Source organism: Sorex fumeus, unplaced genomic scaffold, assembly GCF_029834395.1.
Source record: "Sorex fumeus unplaced genomic scaffold, SorFum_2.1 ptg000001l, whole genome shotgun sequence".
In the NCBI taxonomy this organism is placed as follows: domain Eukaryota; kingdom Metazoa; phylum Chordata; class Mammalia; order Eulipotyphla; family Soricidae; genus Sorex; species Sorex fumeus.
The window spans coordinates 1,332,033-1,347,189 of NW_026606058.1; the positions used below are offsets into that span (position 1 = coordinate 1,332,033).

The 15,157-nt window shown below is 51.4% G+C and overlaps 1 protein-coding gene across 1 annotated transcript in view; it reads left to right on the forward strand.

The window, feature by feature from the left end:
- Positions 1 to 2,113: 2,113 nt before the first annotated feature.
- The window catches only part of VPS45 (vacuolar protein sorting 45 homolog), a 73,013-nt gene continuing 59,969 nt past the window's right edge, over positions 2,114 to 15,157 (forward strand). The window contains exons 1-3 of the mRNA XM_056137787.1: positions 2,114 to 2,257; positions 4,328 to 4,462; positions 8,269 to 8,329. Of these exons, the coding sequence (XP_055993762.1) occupies positions 2,165 to 2,257; positions 4,328 to 4,462; positions 8,269 to 8,329 (289 nt within the window). The 5' untranslated portion in view covers positions 2,114 to 2,164. The remainder of the gene's footprint in view (positions 2,258 to 4,327; positions 4,463 to 8,268; positions 8,330 to 15,157) is intronic.

Consider the following 15,157-nt stretch of genomic DNA (forward strand, 5'->3'; position numbering starts at 1 on the left):
TCTGAAATCGTTGACTTGGTCATTGTCACTGTCACTGTCCTCCCGCAGTTCATTGATTTACTTGAGCAGGCCCAGTAACGTCTCCATTGTGACACTTGTTACTGTGTATGGCATATTGAATATGTCACAGGTAGCTTGCCAAGCTTTGCGGTGTGGGTGAGATACTCTTGGTAGGTTGCCGGGCTCTCGGAGAGAGGTGGAGGAATCGTACCTGGGTCGGGCAGGTCGGCCTCGTGCAAGGCAAACGCCCTACCCGCTGTGCTATCGCTCCAAATTAAATTGACCACCACGATCAATGGTCAACACTGGGTGGAAATATTGTCACTGGTTTCTTGCCCGTGCTTCTTGTTGTAACTGTTGTAAAGGTGTGCAAAACTCATTTACCCTCCTCTTCAAGAAGGCAGAGGCCAGTAGTCGGGCATAAACACAAGAGTAGACAATTAGAAACCGAGGCAGGGATGAGTTTGGTTGCCAAATGTATGTGTGTCCGTGAATCAGAACTTAGAGGAGTTTTGGGCTGGAGAGATAGCACAGCGGGTCGGGCGTTTGCCTTGCACGCGGCCGACCCCGGTTCGATCCCCAGCATCCCATATGGTCCCCCAAGCACCGCCAGGAGTAATTCCTGAGTGCAGAGCTAGGACTGACCCCTGAGCATTGCTGGGTGCGACCCAAAAAGGCAAAAAAAAAAAAAAAACTTAGAGGAGTTTTGCTTTTGCTTTCCTCTTGCTGGGGCCCTGATCCCTTTGCCATTTCTTTTTACCCTTTTTTATGGGTTTTTTTTTTTTTTTTTTTTTAGACAGACTTGACGATGCTTGGGGCTTCCCCTGGCTCTGTACTCAAGGATGACTCGTGGCGAGGCTCGGGGAACCTTATGTGAGGTCAGGGACTGAGCTCGGGTCAGCTGCGCGTAAGGCCAGCGCCTCCCCGCTGGACCCCGGCCCGGCCCCCTTTTTTCTGCTTCTGACCGTGCCAACTCCTGCTGGCAAATTCCAAGGTGCTGATACCGGCGCGCTGGGACGGGCGCCCGTCAGGCCCGCAGGTGGCCGACTGGTCCCAGCCCGGGCCCTCCTGGACAGCAAGGTCAAGGGGCGTTCCCCTGTCCATTCATTCCGCAACGGTGTGTCCGCGCACCGAGGCCTGGGCTCCTGAATCTCCGAAACCCAGATTCCAGTCCCACTGTGCCTCGTTGGTGACCCGGTGGGGCTCCGGGCCGAGCCTCGGCCCCTATGCAGCAGCCCCGAGCGCCCCCCGCCCCTCACCCCCTAGGACCCCCCCATCCCCCAGGACCACCCTTCATCACCCTTCAGTGATGAAGGGGTGTCCTGGAGGATGCGAGGGGGTCCTGGGGGATGAGGGCTGGGCCTGGGGGATGCAGGGGGTGGTCCTGGGGATGTGGGGTGGTCCTGGGGGATGAGGGGTGATCCTGGGGGATGGAGGTGGTCTTGGGGGGGATGCGATGCGGGGTGGTCCTGGAGGATGCGGGGTGGGCCTGGGGGATGGGGGGTCCTGGGGGAGATGAGGGGGTGTCCTGGAGGATGCGACGGGGTCCTGAGGGATGAGGGCTGGGCCTGGGGGATGCAGGGGGTGATCCTGGGGATGAGGGGTGGTCCTGGGGGATGGGGGGTCCTGGGGGATGAGGGTTGTCCTGGAGGATGCGACGGGGTCCTGGGGGATGAGGGCTGGGCCTGGGGGATGCAGGGGGTGATCCTGGGGATGAGGGGTGGTCATGGGGGATGGGGGGTCCTGGGGGAGATGAGGGGGTGTCCTGGAGGATGCGAGGGGGTCCTGGGGGATGAGGGCTGGGCCTGGGGGATGCAGGGGGTGATCCTGGGGATGAGGGGTGGTCCTGGGGGATGACGGAGTGTCCTGGGGGATGGGGGGTCCTGGGGGATGCAGGGCGGGGGGCGCTCGGGACCCCCGGGCTCCGGAGCTGCGGGGCAGGACGACGCCCGCCTCGGTCCGAGGGCTCCGCCCAGTGCGCCGAGTCCAGCCAGAGCCCAGAGCCGCGCGCGCCGGGAACTACAACTCCCAGAAGCCTCTGCGCGGGGACCGGAAGTTGCGTCCGGCCGAGCGGAAGTCGCGGGGGCTCGGCGCAGGCCCGGAGCTAATTGAGCCCGAAAAGGGGGCGTGAGGGGCTGCGCGACCCGCTGGTCCGTGCGCCGCCATGAACGTGGTCTTCGCCGTCAAGCAGTACGTCTCCAAGATGATCGAGGACAGCGGCCCGGGCATGAAGGTCCTCCTGATGGACAAGGAGACGGTGGGTTGGCCGGGGCCGGCGCTGTCCGCGCGGGCGCGGCTCTCGGCTTGGGGCCCTGGACGCTGCCCTGGAGGGCGTCTTGGCCCCGGAGCGGGCTGCTCGGGTCCGGAGTTGCGTGGCCAGCGTGCGCCTGGGGGATGCGGGGCGGGCCTGGGGGGATGCGGGGTGGGCCTGGGGGATGCGGGGCGGTCCTGGGGGATGGGGGGGTCCCGGGGGATGAGGGGGTGTCCTGGAGGATGCGACGGGGTCCTGGGGGATGAGGGCTAGGCCTGAGGGATGCAGGGGGTGATCCTGGGGATGTGGGGTGGTCCTGGGGGGATGAGGGGTGGTCCTGGGGGATGCGGGGTGGTCCTGGGGGATTGGGGGGGGTCCTGGGGGATGAGGGCTGGGCCTCGGGGATGCAGGGGGTGGCAGGGGGTGGTCCTGGGGATGCGAGCTAGTCCTGGGGGCTGAGGGCTGGTCCTGGGGGCTGAGGGCTGGGCCTGGGGGATGCAGGGGGTGATCCTGGGGATGAGGGGTGGTCCTGGGGGATGGGGGGTTCTGGGGGATGAGGGGGTGTCCTGGAGGATGCGACGGGGTCCTGGGAGATGAGGGCTGGGCCTGGGGGATGCAGGGGGTGATCCTGGGGATGAGGGGTGGTCCTGGGGGATGGGGGGTCCTGGGGGATGAGGGGGTGTCCTGGAGGATGCGACGGGGTCCTGGGAGATGAGGGCTGGGCCTGGGGGATGCAGGGGGTGATCCTGGGGATGAGGGGTGGTCCTGGGGGGATGAGGGGTGGTCCTGGGGGATGAGGGCTGGGCCTGGGGATGCAGAGGGTGATCCTCGGGGATGCGGGGTGGTCCTAGGGGATTAGGGGGTGTCCTGGGGGATGCGGGGAGGTCCTGGGGGCTGAGGGATGGGCCTGGGGGATGGGGAGGTGGTCCTGGGGGATGAGGGCTGGTCCTGGGGGGTGAGGGGGTTCTGGGGGATGAGGGGGTGTCCTGGGGCCTGAGGGCTGGGTCTGGGGGATGCGGGGTGGTCCTGGGGGATGGGGCGTTCTGGGGGGATGCGGGGTGGTCCTGGGGGATGCGGGCTGGTCCTGGGGGGATGAGGGGTGGTCCTGGGGGATGAGGGCTGGTCCTGGGGGATTGGGGGGGGTCCTGGGGGATGAGGGCTGGGCCTCGGGGACGCAGGGGGTGGCAGGGGGTGGTCCTGGGGATGCGAGCTAGTCCTGGGGGCTGAGGGCTGGTCCTGGGGGCTGAGGGCTGGTCCTGGGGGATGCAGGGGGTGATCCTGGGGATGTGGGGAGGTCCTGGGGGGATGAGGGGTGGTCCTGAGGGATGGGGGGTCCTGGGGGATAAGGGGGTGTCCTGGAGAATGCGATGGGGTCCTGGGGGATGAGGGCTGGGCCTGGGGGATGCAGGGGGTGATCCTGGGGATGAGGGTTGGTCCTGGGGGGATGAGGGTTGGTCCTGGGGGATGGGGGGTCCTGGGGGATGAGGGGGTGTCCTGGAGGATGTGACGGGGTCCTGTGGGATGAGGGCTGGCCCTGGGGGATGCGGGGTGGTCCTGGGGGATTGGGGGGGGGGGTCCTGGGGGCTGAGGGCTGGTCCTGGGGGATGCGGGCTGGTCCTGGGGGGATGAGGTCCTCGGGGATGCAGGAGGTGGCAGGGGGTGGTCCTGGGGATGCGAGCTAGTCCTGGGGGCTGAGGGCTGGTCCTGGGGGCAGAGGGCTGGGCCTGGGGGATGCGGGCTGGTCCTGGGGGCTGAGGGCTGGGCCTGGGGGTTGCGGGCTGGTAGTGCAAAAGCGGAACTATTGGGGCTGTGGAGCACCTGGCAGGCTGCAGGGCACAGTATTTACATTTTGTAAGAGGCCGTAAGGTGATGGGGACATTTTGTGGGCACCGCTCGTGTTCAAAGGGCGTATGTTTCATTCTGCACGTTATCTCCAGATTTCGGATGCTCTGTCGATGTTGTCCCATAGGTTAGTATTCAAGGGACGAGCATCATACCTAGAAACGTGGGTGGGAGGCAGTGCCACAGGCTCTGTCATTCCATCCGGCACAGCAGCCCGTTCTCGCCCCTTTGCAGACCGGCATCGTGAGCATGGTCTACACGCAGTCGGAGATCCTGCAGAAAGAGGTCTACCTTTTTGAACGCCTCGATGCAGGGAACAGAGAGGTCATGAAGCATCTGAAAGCCATCTGCTTTATTCGCCCCACAAAGGTATGACATGAGCCGAGCCTGGCTTCCCAGCCGTGCGGGGACCCACAGACGGAAACTCCCAGCTAGAGGACAGAACATGAGGCTCCCACGGGTGAGGTTCCGGGCGGGGTGACCCCGCACAGCCCCTGGGCCAGAAGACCAGTGTGTATCACCTTCATCGGTCATGCCTGGTCTGCGCGGTTACACAGCTGGACAGACAGCCCGTTCCCTCCTCCCCCAGCTCCACTTGCTCTTTCCTGCCTCTGTCCCATCACCAAGGACTACTCCAGACACCCGCAGTGTTTTCTCCTGGGTTACTCTCCGCATATATCATCACACTGAGCTCTTTTGTTTTTTGGAAGTAAAATCGTTTTATTTAGAGTATTTTACAGAGCGGGAGGGGTAGAGAGAGGTGAAGGGGGGAGAGAGAGGGAGGGAGGGAGGGAGGGAGTCTATCCAGAGAGGACTTGGGCCTCTCCAGAGGGGGATATGCCGAGGATCCCTGCACCCTCACCCAGGAAAGACGAGGTTAACCTCCAGGAGAGAATGAGCCGGGTTATCCATGGCTTAGGGCCTCTGTTCATATCTGTAGTACTTGAGTCCTCCTTCTGTGATGAAACCAACATTCATTAACCCTCCTGCCTATCGTTGACGGGGTCTGAACGTGGCGCCCGGCTCCCTCTGTCCCTCCTCCGCCCCTTCCCGGCCTTTCCGTGTCCATCCCGTTCTGGTTGCTCTGTTCCCCTCATTAAAGGCTCTTTCATTCATTGTCATTTTCCTTTTGGGCAGTTCTGGAGATCCAGTCTGGGCCTCACACCCGCCAGGCAAATGCTCTGCCGCCCAGCCACCACCCTGGCCAATTCGATTTTTTTTTTTTTTTATGTAGGAGTGCTGCTATTTATTCAGCCACTGATTAGCTGATTGAATGGGGCATGAACTCCACCTTATTTTTTTTTCTTAATTTTCTTTATTTTTTTTCTTCTTATATTTATTTACTGAATCACTGTGGGAAAAGTTACTAAGCTTTCGGGTTTACGTCTCGGTTATTTCCCTTCACCAGTACTCATTTTTCACCACCAAGAACCCCAGTATACCCTTCCTCCCACCCCTCCCAGTGCCTGTGAGGCAGATGATCTCTACTTAACTCTTCTCTACATTGATCCGATTCCATTTTTAATCTGCTAAATCTATCTCAGCTCTAACCTCCTTTAGCCTTTCTTAGCATCTCATCTGATTTGGGGTTTTTGGGTTTTGGGGGTGATGTCAGCTGGTTGCGTAGTGCTAGTGTCAGGATCGAACCCGGGACAGATACCTGCAGAGCTGAGTTCTGTCCTTCGAGCTCTCTCCCTGGTCCTTCCTTTGTGCCCTCTTTTTGCTTTAGGTTTTATGTTCTTCAACTCCAGTGCTCTCTCTGCGGTGCTTGTACATAATAAGCCTTTCAAAATATAATCATGATCCTGTCGTCCCCACTTGAACATGAACGAATTCTCTTTACCTTTACGATAAAGACGCTGCCTCAATTGGGGCCTGCAAAACTGTGTGTGACCTATTCCTACCACTCCAACAGCTTCTTTTCGGACCACGTCCTTTTGATTTTGGCGATCAAGTTGCTTAGTCTGCCGTATTCCGTTGTGCTGCAGAACCTTTGCACAGACTCTTCTCTGCCTGGAACAAATTCTCTGGCCTCCCAGAGCAGCTCAGCCCTCCCTCCCTTCCCCCACCCGCAGCATCCCCTTCCTCTCCCTGCTGCGTGTCGTGGTTGAATTTTTATTTGATTTATTGATTATGCCAGGAGGGCAGTCCGCATCTGTTTTGTCTTGTGGTTGGTCATCAGTGCCTGCCCCATCGTGAGTAACCAGTAGTCCTGTAGCTCCTGACTCTGCAGGGATTGAGGGGCCACCTCACACAGAGGTGTGGACTCACCTGGCCTCACTCCGTCTTTGCGGTAAAGATCACTCACTGTCCCCTGTGTACTTTCTTTCAGAGAGCAAAGGGAAAGCGCCCCATCCCACCCCAACCGCACCCAGCTGTCATTCAGGGGATTTAGGGGGTGGGGTGGTAGCTGCCACACTGGGGAACAGGGACTAATCCAGCATCTAAGATTCTTTAAAAAGTAGCGCTCTCGGGGCTGGAGCGATAGCACAGCAGGTAGGGCGTTTGCCTTGCACGCGGCCGACCCGGGTTCGATTCCCAGCGTCCCATAGGGTTCGCCAGGAGTAATTCCTGAGTGCAGAGCCAGAAGAGTACACCCGCTGGGTGCGACCCAAAAAGGAAAAAATAAAAAGTAGCGCTCTCATATATAAAACTCTCTCTCTCTGTATATATTTAACTCTCCTTTCTCCCTTTCTCTCCCTTTCTCTCTCTCCCTCTCTCTGTCACTCTTTCTCTCTTACCATATATCACTATCCTATCACCTCGTTGTTCATCAATTCGCTCGAGCGGGCCCAGTAACGTCTCCATTCGTCCCTGCCACGTGCAAGTGTAGCCCGATGACATACTGAGGGCTCCTTCAGGGTCAGGGGAATGGGGACCACTCATTGTTACTGATTTTGACATATTGAGTACGCCACGGGTAGCTTGCCAGGCTCTGCCGTGCGGGCAGGATGCTCTCGGTAGCTTGCTGGGCTCTCCGAGACGGATGGAGGCTTTTGGGGCAGCCTCTAATCACCTCTACAGGTGTTCCTAGTCAGGCATACAGGCGGGTAAGATACTCTCAGTAGTCTGCCAGGTTCTCTGAGTGAGAACTAGAGAATAAGAGATCGCACGGCTGCAAATGCTTCCGGGAGCTTGGTTTTAGAGTCTCTGGATCCTGGGTGTAGCAGGGGGTTGGGTTTTTGGAGGTGTTCCTCAGCTTACCACACAGTGCTGTGCCAAGACCGATGTGGGCACTAGCAGTGCTCAGGGGTTCCTCCTGGCTCTGCACTCAGAAATTCCTCCTGGCAGTGCCTGGGGGACCATCTGGGATGCTGGGGGTTGGCTCTGGGCGTGCAAGGCAGGTGCTCTCCCTGCTGTTCTCTGGCCTCTCACTTGACTTGTTTATTCTTGCCTGGCATATTATGGGGGAGATGAATAAAAGTGATGGGACACATTGGATTTTTCACTGTCACTGTCACTGTCCTCCCGTCGTTCATCGATTTGTTCTAGTGGACCCAGTAACGTCTCCATTGTGACAGTTGGTACTGTGTTTGGCACATCGAATATGCCACAGGGAGCTTGCCAGGCTTTTCCGTGCGGGCGAGATACTCTTGGCAAGTCAGGCTCTTCGAGAGGGGCGGAGGAATCGAACTCGGGTCGGCTATGTTGGCTGCGTGCAAGGCAAACGCCCTACCCGCTGTGCTATCGCTCCAGCCCATTTGGATTTTTATATGCTCAAATTAATATACTAGCACCTTGAGGAAAGTTTCAATTTTATCTTCTGTTCAACATCTGTGTCCTTCATGTTTTTAATCTAAATTTGTCCAAAATAGCACGGTGAGTTATATGTGATTCCAGATCATTTAATTTAATGTGTTTCTTATCCCCAGCCCTCACCGCCGACCCTCCGTAGACATAACAGTTAATCTCGAACCAGTCGAGTCTCTACTTACAGAAGGGCTGGAGAGCGAGCCGTGGGGAGGGCTCTTGCACATGGCTGACCCAGGTTCGACCCCCCACATTCCGTGTGGTCCCTGAGCCCACCAGGAGTGAGTCCTAGAATGCAGAGCGGTGAGGAAGCCCTGAGCATTGCTGGGTGTGGCCCAGAAACAGGCTCACAGAAATGAATGAATGATATTTATCACTTTTCTCTTTAAAGATCTTTCATATTTTGTTTGTTCTTAATTTTCTAGGAAAATATCAATTATTTGATTCAGGAACTCCGAAGACCCAAGTACAGTATATACTTTATTTGTAAGTACACAATTTCACTGCTTCATCATATGACAACATTTTAGCAAGTGCACTCCATTGGATGTCATCCGTGAGTTCATGGAACCTGTCACCTGTATAAATCCAGTTCTTTGGTTTCTGGGCCAGGGGTCAGGAATTGTTAGAGGGACAATCTGCAGCTTGGTGGCCTGGTTGAGTCCTGGGCCTCTCACTGTGCTCTTTGAACTGTCTCCAAGGGCCTCAAAGACAAATAAAAGTCATGACCTTTTTCAGTGTGACAGAGCTAAATTTGATTTTTATTCATAATAATTGTTCAATTTTTTTTTTTTTAAGTCTTTTAGGCCTTTCAGGATTCTTTGTAAGCCAAAAAAATTGAATAGCACGGCAGTCAGGGAGTGTGCCTGCCTTGCATGCTGCCGACGACCCTGGTTTGATCACTAGCACCCCACGTTCCCCTGAGTCCAACCAGAGTGACCCCTGAGTGTAGAGCCAGGGCATCACCAGTTATGGCCCCAAAACAAACAAAAATTTTAAGTTGCCAAATTTTACATGATAGAAAGAAAGAAGGAAGATATCCTTGCTAATTCCTATTTTGTTCTCAAATAACTTGGGCACAGAAGCTGATTTTCATATTTGGTGGGAGGTTGTATCTGAGTTTGTTATAAAAGCAGAAATTTATTTTACATGACAGATAAAAACATCCTGCTCTCTTTGCTATTTTCTGTATTATTGGAAGGAATGAGTTACTAGGTAAATATCTTTTTTTTTTTTTTTAGGGGAGGGTAAAGGAAAGAATCCTGGAAATAAACTAGGTTTGGGGTTATTATGTGTTCAATAAAGATGGTCTTATTTTGCTTTTGAGCCCTACTTGGCTGTGCTCAGGGCTTACTCCTGGCTCTGCACTCAGGGATCGGTCCTGGCGGGGCTCAGCATAATAGCTCGAACCCAGGGCAACCATGTGCAAGGCAAGTGCCTAACCACTGTGCCAACTCTCCATCCCTCAATAGGGATGTTTAAAATCTTTAACGTAGGCACTGCACTGTGCGTTCCAGTCTGTCGATGATAGGGTTTCATGTGTGCCGGGACCCAACAGCCTACCTACCCCAAGACAGTCCCCTCGAGGGCCCCGCTCTCTCCCCACGACGGTCAGCTCAGTTCCCTAGACCAGGTCTCAGGTTCCGTTACCTTTGGCCGTTGGTTATCCCCTTGCTGTGCTGCTTCCTATCCCGCACATGAGAGGGATTCTGTGTCCTCCCTCTCCCTCGGACTGATGTCACCCTCTGGCTCCAACCAGAGTGTGTGGCCTTTTCTTTCCTTTGCAGCTGAGTGTGTTCCATTGCGCATGGGTACTGTAGTTTCTCTATCCATCACCTGTTCTTGAGCACGGGGTTGTGTCCAGATTCGGGCTATTATGAACGGTGTTAAGTGTACACGGGAGTGGAGAGGCCTTTCCGTAATAGAGTTTTGGGCCCTTGGAGTATTTGCCCAGAACTGGAATCACTGAGGCATAGGAAAAATCAATTCCTAGTTTGTTTTGTTTTGTTTTATCTGGGGGCCACACCTGGCAGTGCTTAGGGGTTACTCCTGGCTCTGCACCCAGGAATCACTCCTGGCAGTGCTTGGGGGACCATATGGGATGCCAGGGATCGAACCTGAGTCGGTCACTTGCAAGACAAACGCCCAGCCTGCTGTGCTATCTCTCCAGCCCCACAATGCCGAGTTACGTTTGAGGAATATCCAAATTATTTTCCAAAATGTTGGACCGGTCTAAGTATTCAGCATGAATGAGTCTCTTTCCACATATCACACAAGCACTGGTGTTTTTGTACTCTCTGATGAGGGCCATTTCTCTGGTGTGAATAGTATCTTATTGTTCTGATTTCGTTTCCCTGATGGTAACGGATACAGAGCATTTTTTAATACACTTGTGACATATTCGATGTGCCAAACACAGTAACAAGTCTCACAGTGTTACTGGGCCCGCTTGAGCAAATTGATGATCAACAGGAGGACAGTGACAAGTGCCTACCTGTATGTCTACTTTGAGGAAGTTTCTTTTTATCTCTTCCTACTTGATGATGGGTTGGTTGCTTTCTGTATCAGACTATAAATTTTCTGTATAAGTCTATAATTTGTATTGAGGAAAACAGAACCCCTTATGACATTACATCTAGTGGCATCTTCAGTGATCCAGCCCAGTGGCCAACCAAATAGACCACGACCACAACCATCCTGTTATTCGTCGATTGCCTTGAGCAGGGCCCAGTAACGTCTCCTTCGTTCCAGCCCTGAGATTTTTTTTAAAAAGTGCCATATTCAAGGCTCTTCCAGGGTTAGGAGAATGAGACCCATCATTGTTACTGGTATTTGGCATATTGGATACGCCACGGAGTTTGCCAGACTCTGCCATGTGGGCAGGTTACATTCGGTAGCCTGCCAGTTTGTCCAAAGTAGGAATGAGATAATAAGATGTTGCGGCCACGCGCTTCCAGGAGCTGGGTTTTATAGTCTCTGAGTCTTGGCCGTTGATGGGATTACACGGCTCCAGGGGGCCAGTTGGTGGGTGTGACCCCCGGCCTACTGGAATTTGGAGGATCTGGGTGGAGGATGCTCAGCCCGGATCTGAGTAGGCTTGGAGATCTGAGCCCCGGGACCGCATGCCTTTGTTCCTCTACCAAATAGAAGCAAAGATAAACAAATAGGATTACATCAAACCAAAAAACTTCTTCATAGCAAAATAAACCATCACCAGGATTTTAAAAAGTACCCCAAAGACTGGGAGAGAATATTTGTCTCATCTGACAAAGGGTTAATATCCCAGAGATATGAAGCATTTGTTAAATTCACCAAGAAATCAATGAGGATTTCACGAATCACGATCACGACCATCCTGTTATTCGTCGATTGCCTCGAGCAGGCCCCAGTAACGTCTCTTTCATCCTAGCCCTGAGATTATATTCAAGGCTCTTTTGGAGAATGAGACCCATCATTGTTACTGGGATTTGGCATATTGGGTACGCCACGGGGAGTTTGCCAGACTCTGCCGTGTGGGCAGGCTACATTCGGTAGCCTGCCAGTTTGTCCAAAGTAGGAATGAGATAATAAGATGTCATAATAAGATGTTGCGTGGCTGCAAATGCGGCCGCGCGGTTCTGGGAGCTAGGTTCTGTGAGAAAAGGGAAACTGCCTCTTACAAATTTTTCATAAATGTTAGCTGAGGCTTGTAAGATAAGTTCTTGCTTTCTCTAAACTCTTATTTCACTTTAGTTTTAGGCTCTAATTCCACAGCTCTTCCTGGACAGTATAGATTCTTAAGTTCAAAAGAATTACAACTGTTAATAACCATTAATGTTCTTCCAATAAGAAATTTAGATTGAGAATTCTGCTTTCTCTGTAGGTAACTTTCTGATAAGAAATCTTCGTTTAAACCTTGTCTAGCAAGTTCCAGAAACAACTACACTTCTTAAATCCCTAGGTTGCATATCACTCACTGACTTCTCTAGAATTCCTACTTCTGATTTCAACCTGGTTCCAGCACAAACTGTTCCACACAGACAGACAGACAATGAACTGACTAAAAACCACATGTACATGCGCACACGTCTGCAGTTGATCGATAAGCCGGCAAAATAAACTATGACAAGTTGTTGAAACCTAAGGTGGTCAGATGTTAGATGTTACCATATTTTGGTCAAGGCTAGTTCTGAGGCAGGGAACTGGTATCTTCTTGCTTCTTCCTGCCTCTTGCATCTTAATGAGGATTTAAAAAGAAATAATTTGACACATTATGCTTTAGAAGTTACAGCTGTTCACCTCTAGAGGTCACTGTTGGTCTTTATAGAATTAGTTTCTATTCAAACCAAAGACAAAGCTTAGTGCCCAGCAGGGAGTCTTAGACGTCGGGGAGGTTTGTGTATGTGTGTGGTGCCCGTGGCCAAACCCAAGACCTCATGCAGAGGCAGCCTGGGCTTTCCTCGGAGCTGTGTTCCCAGCCATTGGAGGAGTTTCCAAACATCCTTGAAGACTTAGGAGCTTTAGGGAAGTGTGGTCTGACCTGCAAGCTTAGCGTATGCAGTCTCAGCATTCTTAGTTTGGCAGTGGTACCGACATTTAATGCTTGACATAATTTTTTAAATTTTAATTCCATAAGAACTTTAGGGCCAGAGAGAGAGAGCACAGGAGGTAAGATACTTGCCTTGCTCTTGGCTGGCCTGACTTCAGTGTCATAGAGTTCCACTGAGCACTGGCCAGGGATCATTCCTGAGCACGGAGCCATCCAGAGGTGAAATAGACAATTTTATTAGCTTCTGTGGTTCTTAGATAGTTTTTGGGTCCCCCACCCTTCCACCCCACAGTGTGCGTGTGTGGTCCTGGGGATTGAGCCCAGGGCAGCACACACGTGGCAAACTGGCACTGGACTCCATCCCCAGCCCATCATCCCTGTATTTTCTTCCTCACTAATAGTCACAGGTTAACTTTTTAAAAACTTATTTGATAAAATTTTAGCTTCGTATATGGTTTTGTAGATAGCTCCCATTCCTTTCCTCTGTAGAATCTCACATAAACACAGTATAATATCAGATCCATGATGTTGTCACTACAGCAGTCAAAATACATAATACTTCCATCTCCTTACGGGTCCTACATGCTGCCCTTGGTAGCTCTGTCCACTTCTCTTCAACCCAACCCCTCTTTAGCCCTGCACAGCCCCAACAGTACATTTCCCACTTCTAGAACTGTGTCATCCCAAGACTATTCTATAAATGGAGTCGTAGTCTCTGGGATTGACTGTTTTCATGAAGCGTAAAGAGATTCGTTTAGGCTGCTATATGTATTACTCATTTCTTTTTAATTCGTGGCATGGATATACATTTTATTCAGCTGTTCAGCCACTGGAGGATATTTGAGTTGTTTCCAGTTTTGACTTCTGCAAAAAAAGCTGTGAAAATATTCATATACAGGTTGCCCGTGACGTACTCAATATGCCAAACACAGTAACAACAAGTCTCACGATGGAGATGTTACTGGGCCCGCTCGAGCAAATCGATGAATAACGGGAGGACCGTGATACAGGTTTTCATAAGAGCATTGGTCTTTGTGTCTCTGTAATAATGCCCAGCTCTGTATTGCAAACCATAATGCAGAGAGAGAGAGAGAGGAGAGGTGCCAACCATAGAGGCAGGCTGGGGTGGGGGTCGGGGTGGCTTAAAGTGGTAGGGGGGAAGCTGGAGACATTGGTGCTAGGAAATCACACTGGTGAAGGGACGGATGTTAGAACATCGCATGACTGAAATGCAGTCAGAAACAATTTTGTAATGCTCTGTCTCATGATGATTCAACTTTAAAAAAGGTAAGAAAATAATTGAAATGTAAACAAATAAATAAAATAATTCCCAGTATAATTTCTGGATCATACTCTACTTGTGAGTTGTATATTTTAAAAAATCGTTCTATGCATTCTAGAGTGACTATACTGTTTTATATCCTGTTGATCCAGTTTCTTTATGTATTCATGAGTAATATTTTTAAAACTATTTTTTGTCTGTCATGGTGATGCAAGTTTGTAATCACTCTAGTATTTTTTTAGTCTGAGTATAATTTAGATTCCTTGAAAAAATGTAGACATTTCTGCACTCAGATAGATGCATGCATATACGTATATATATATACACACACATATATATGTATAAATATATATATACACTTAACGTATCTACCACCAAATTTAAGTGGGTCATTCTTTAAATTTAAGGATCATTCTTTCCGTTTACTTTCTTTTTTGCTTTTTTTTTGGGGGGGGAGGGGCTGTACTTAGAGCTTATTCCTGGCTCTGCACTCAGGATCACCCCTGGAAGGACTCGGGGAACCATATGGGGTTCTGGGGACGGAACCCACGTTGACCATGTGCAGCGCAAGTGCTCTTTCTGCTGAATTATTGCTCCAGCCCTTAGGATCTTTCTTTTTCTGAGTTTTGTACCCCCAAAATATTATAGGTTACGAAATGAAAGATTCCTTCCTTTAAAAATAGTTCTTGGATGAAAAGTTTGAAATTAATAAAAATCAATAAACCTAGGTCTAGTATTTACTCTTCTATTCTAAAGATTGTTTCATCTAGGATGTAAGTCTAAGAAGCAGGAGATAAAAATATATATGTATTAGTTAGCAACAAAAAGCCTAAAACAAATATACTTAAATTTCTTGGAGCAATCGGTTTCACAATTTCATTTGATCAAATTAAGCTAAAATGAGTTTCTATATGGTTTATTCATTCTACGTTTATAGATCAATTTGTTTTCTTCAGATTCAGAAAAGATTTTTTTTTTTAATAAAGGAAGTTGTGTGTCTTTGTTCAATTGAGTTACAGTGAGATACAGTTACAAAGTCGTTCGTGATTGGGTTTCAGTCATATAATGTTCTAACACCCTCCCTTCACCAGTGTCCATTTCCCACCACCAGTGTCCCCAGCTTCCCTCCCGCACCCCTAACCCCCACCTCAATGGCAGTCTCTCTCTCTCTCTCTCTCTCTCTCTCTCTCTCTCTCTCTCTCTCTCTCTCTCTCTCTCAAGTTTTTAAATTTTTCCATCAAGGAGGAGACTATCAGGCAGGGAAGCCCCTAGACCACGGGAGGGTTTTCTTAAACAGGATTCCAGAGGAAGGCGGAGACCTGTCCCTTTCTATAGTAAACTTTAACATAAGGGCGAGGGGCGTTTTTCACTGAGCTACAGTAGGTGGGTTGATAGGACATGCTCAGAGCACTGTCTCCTGGTCATTAGGCAGCGGATCACAGAAGCTGTGGAACCATTGGTATTAGCATGGAATTGGCAAATTGAGGTCGGTGCCCTCCCCAGC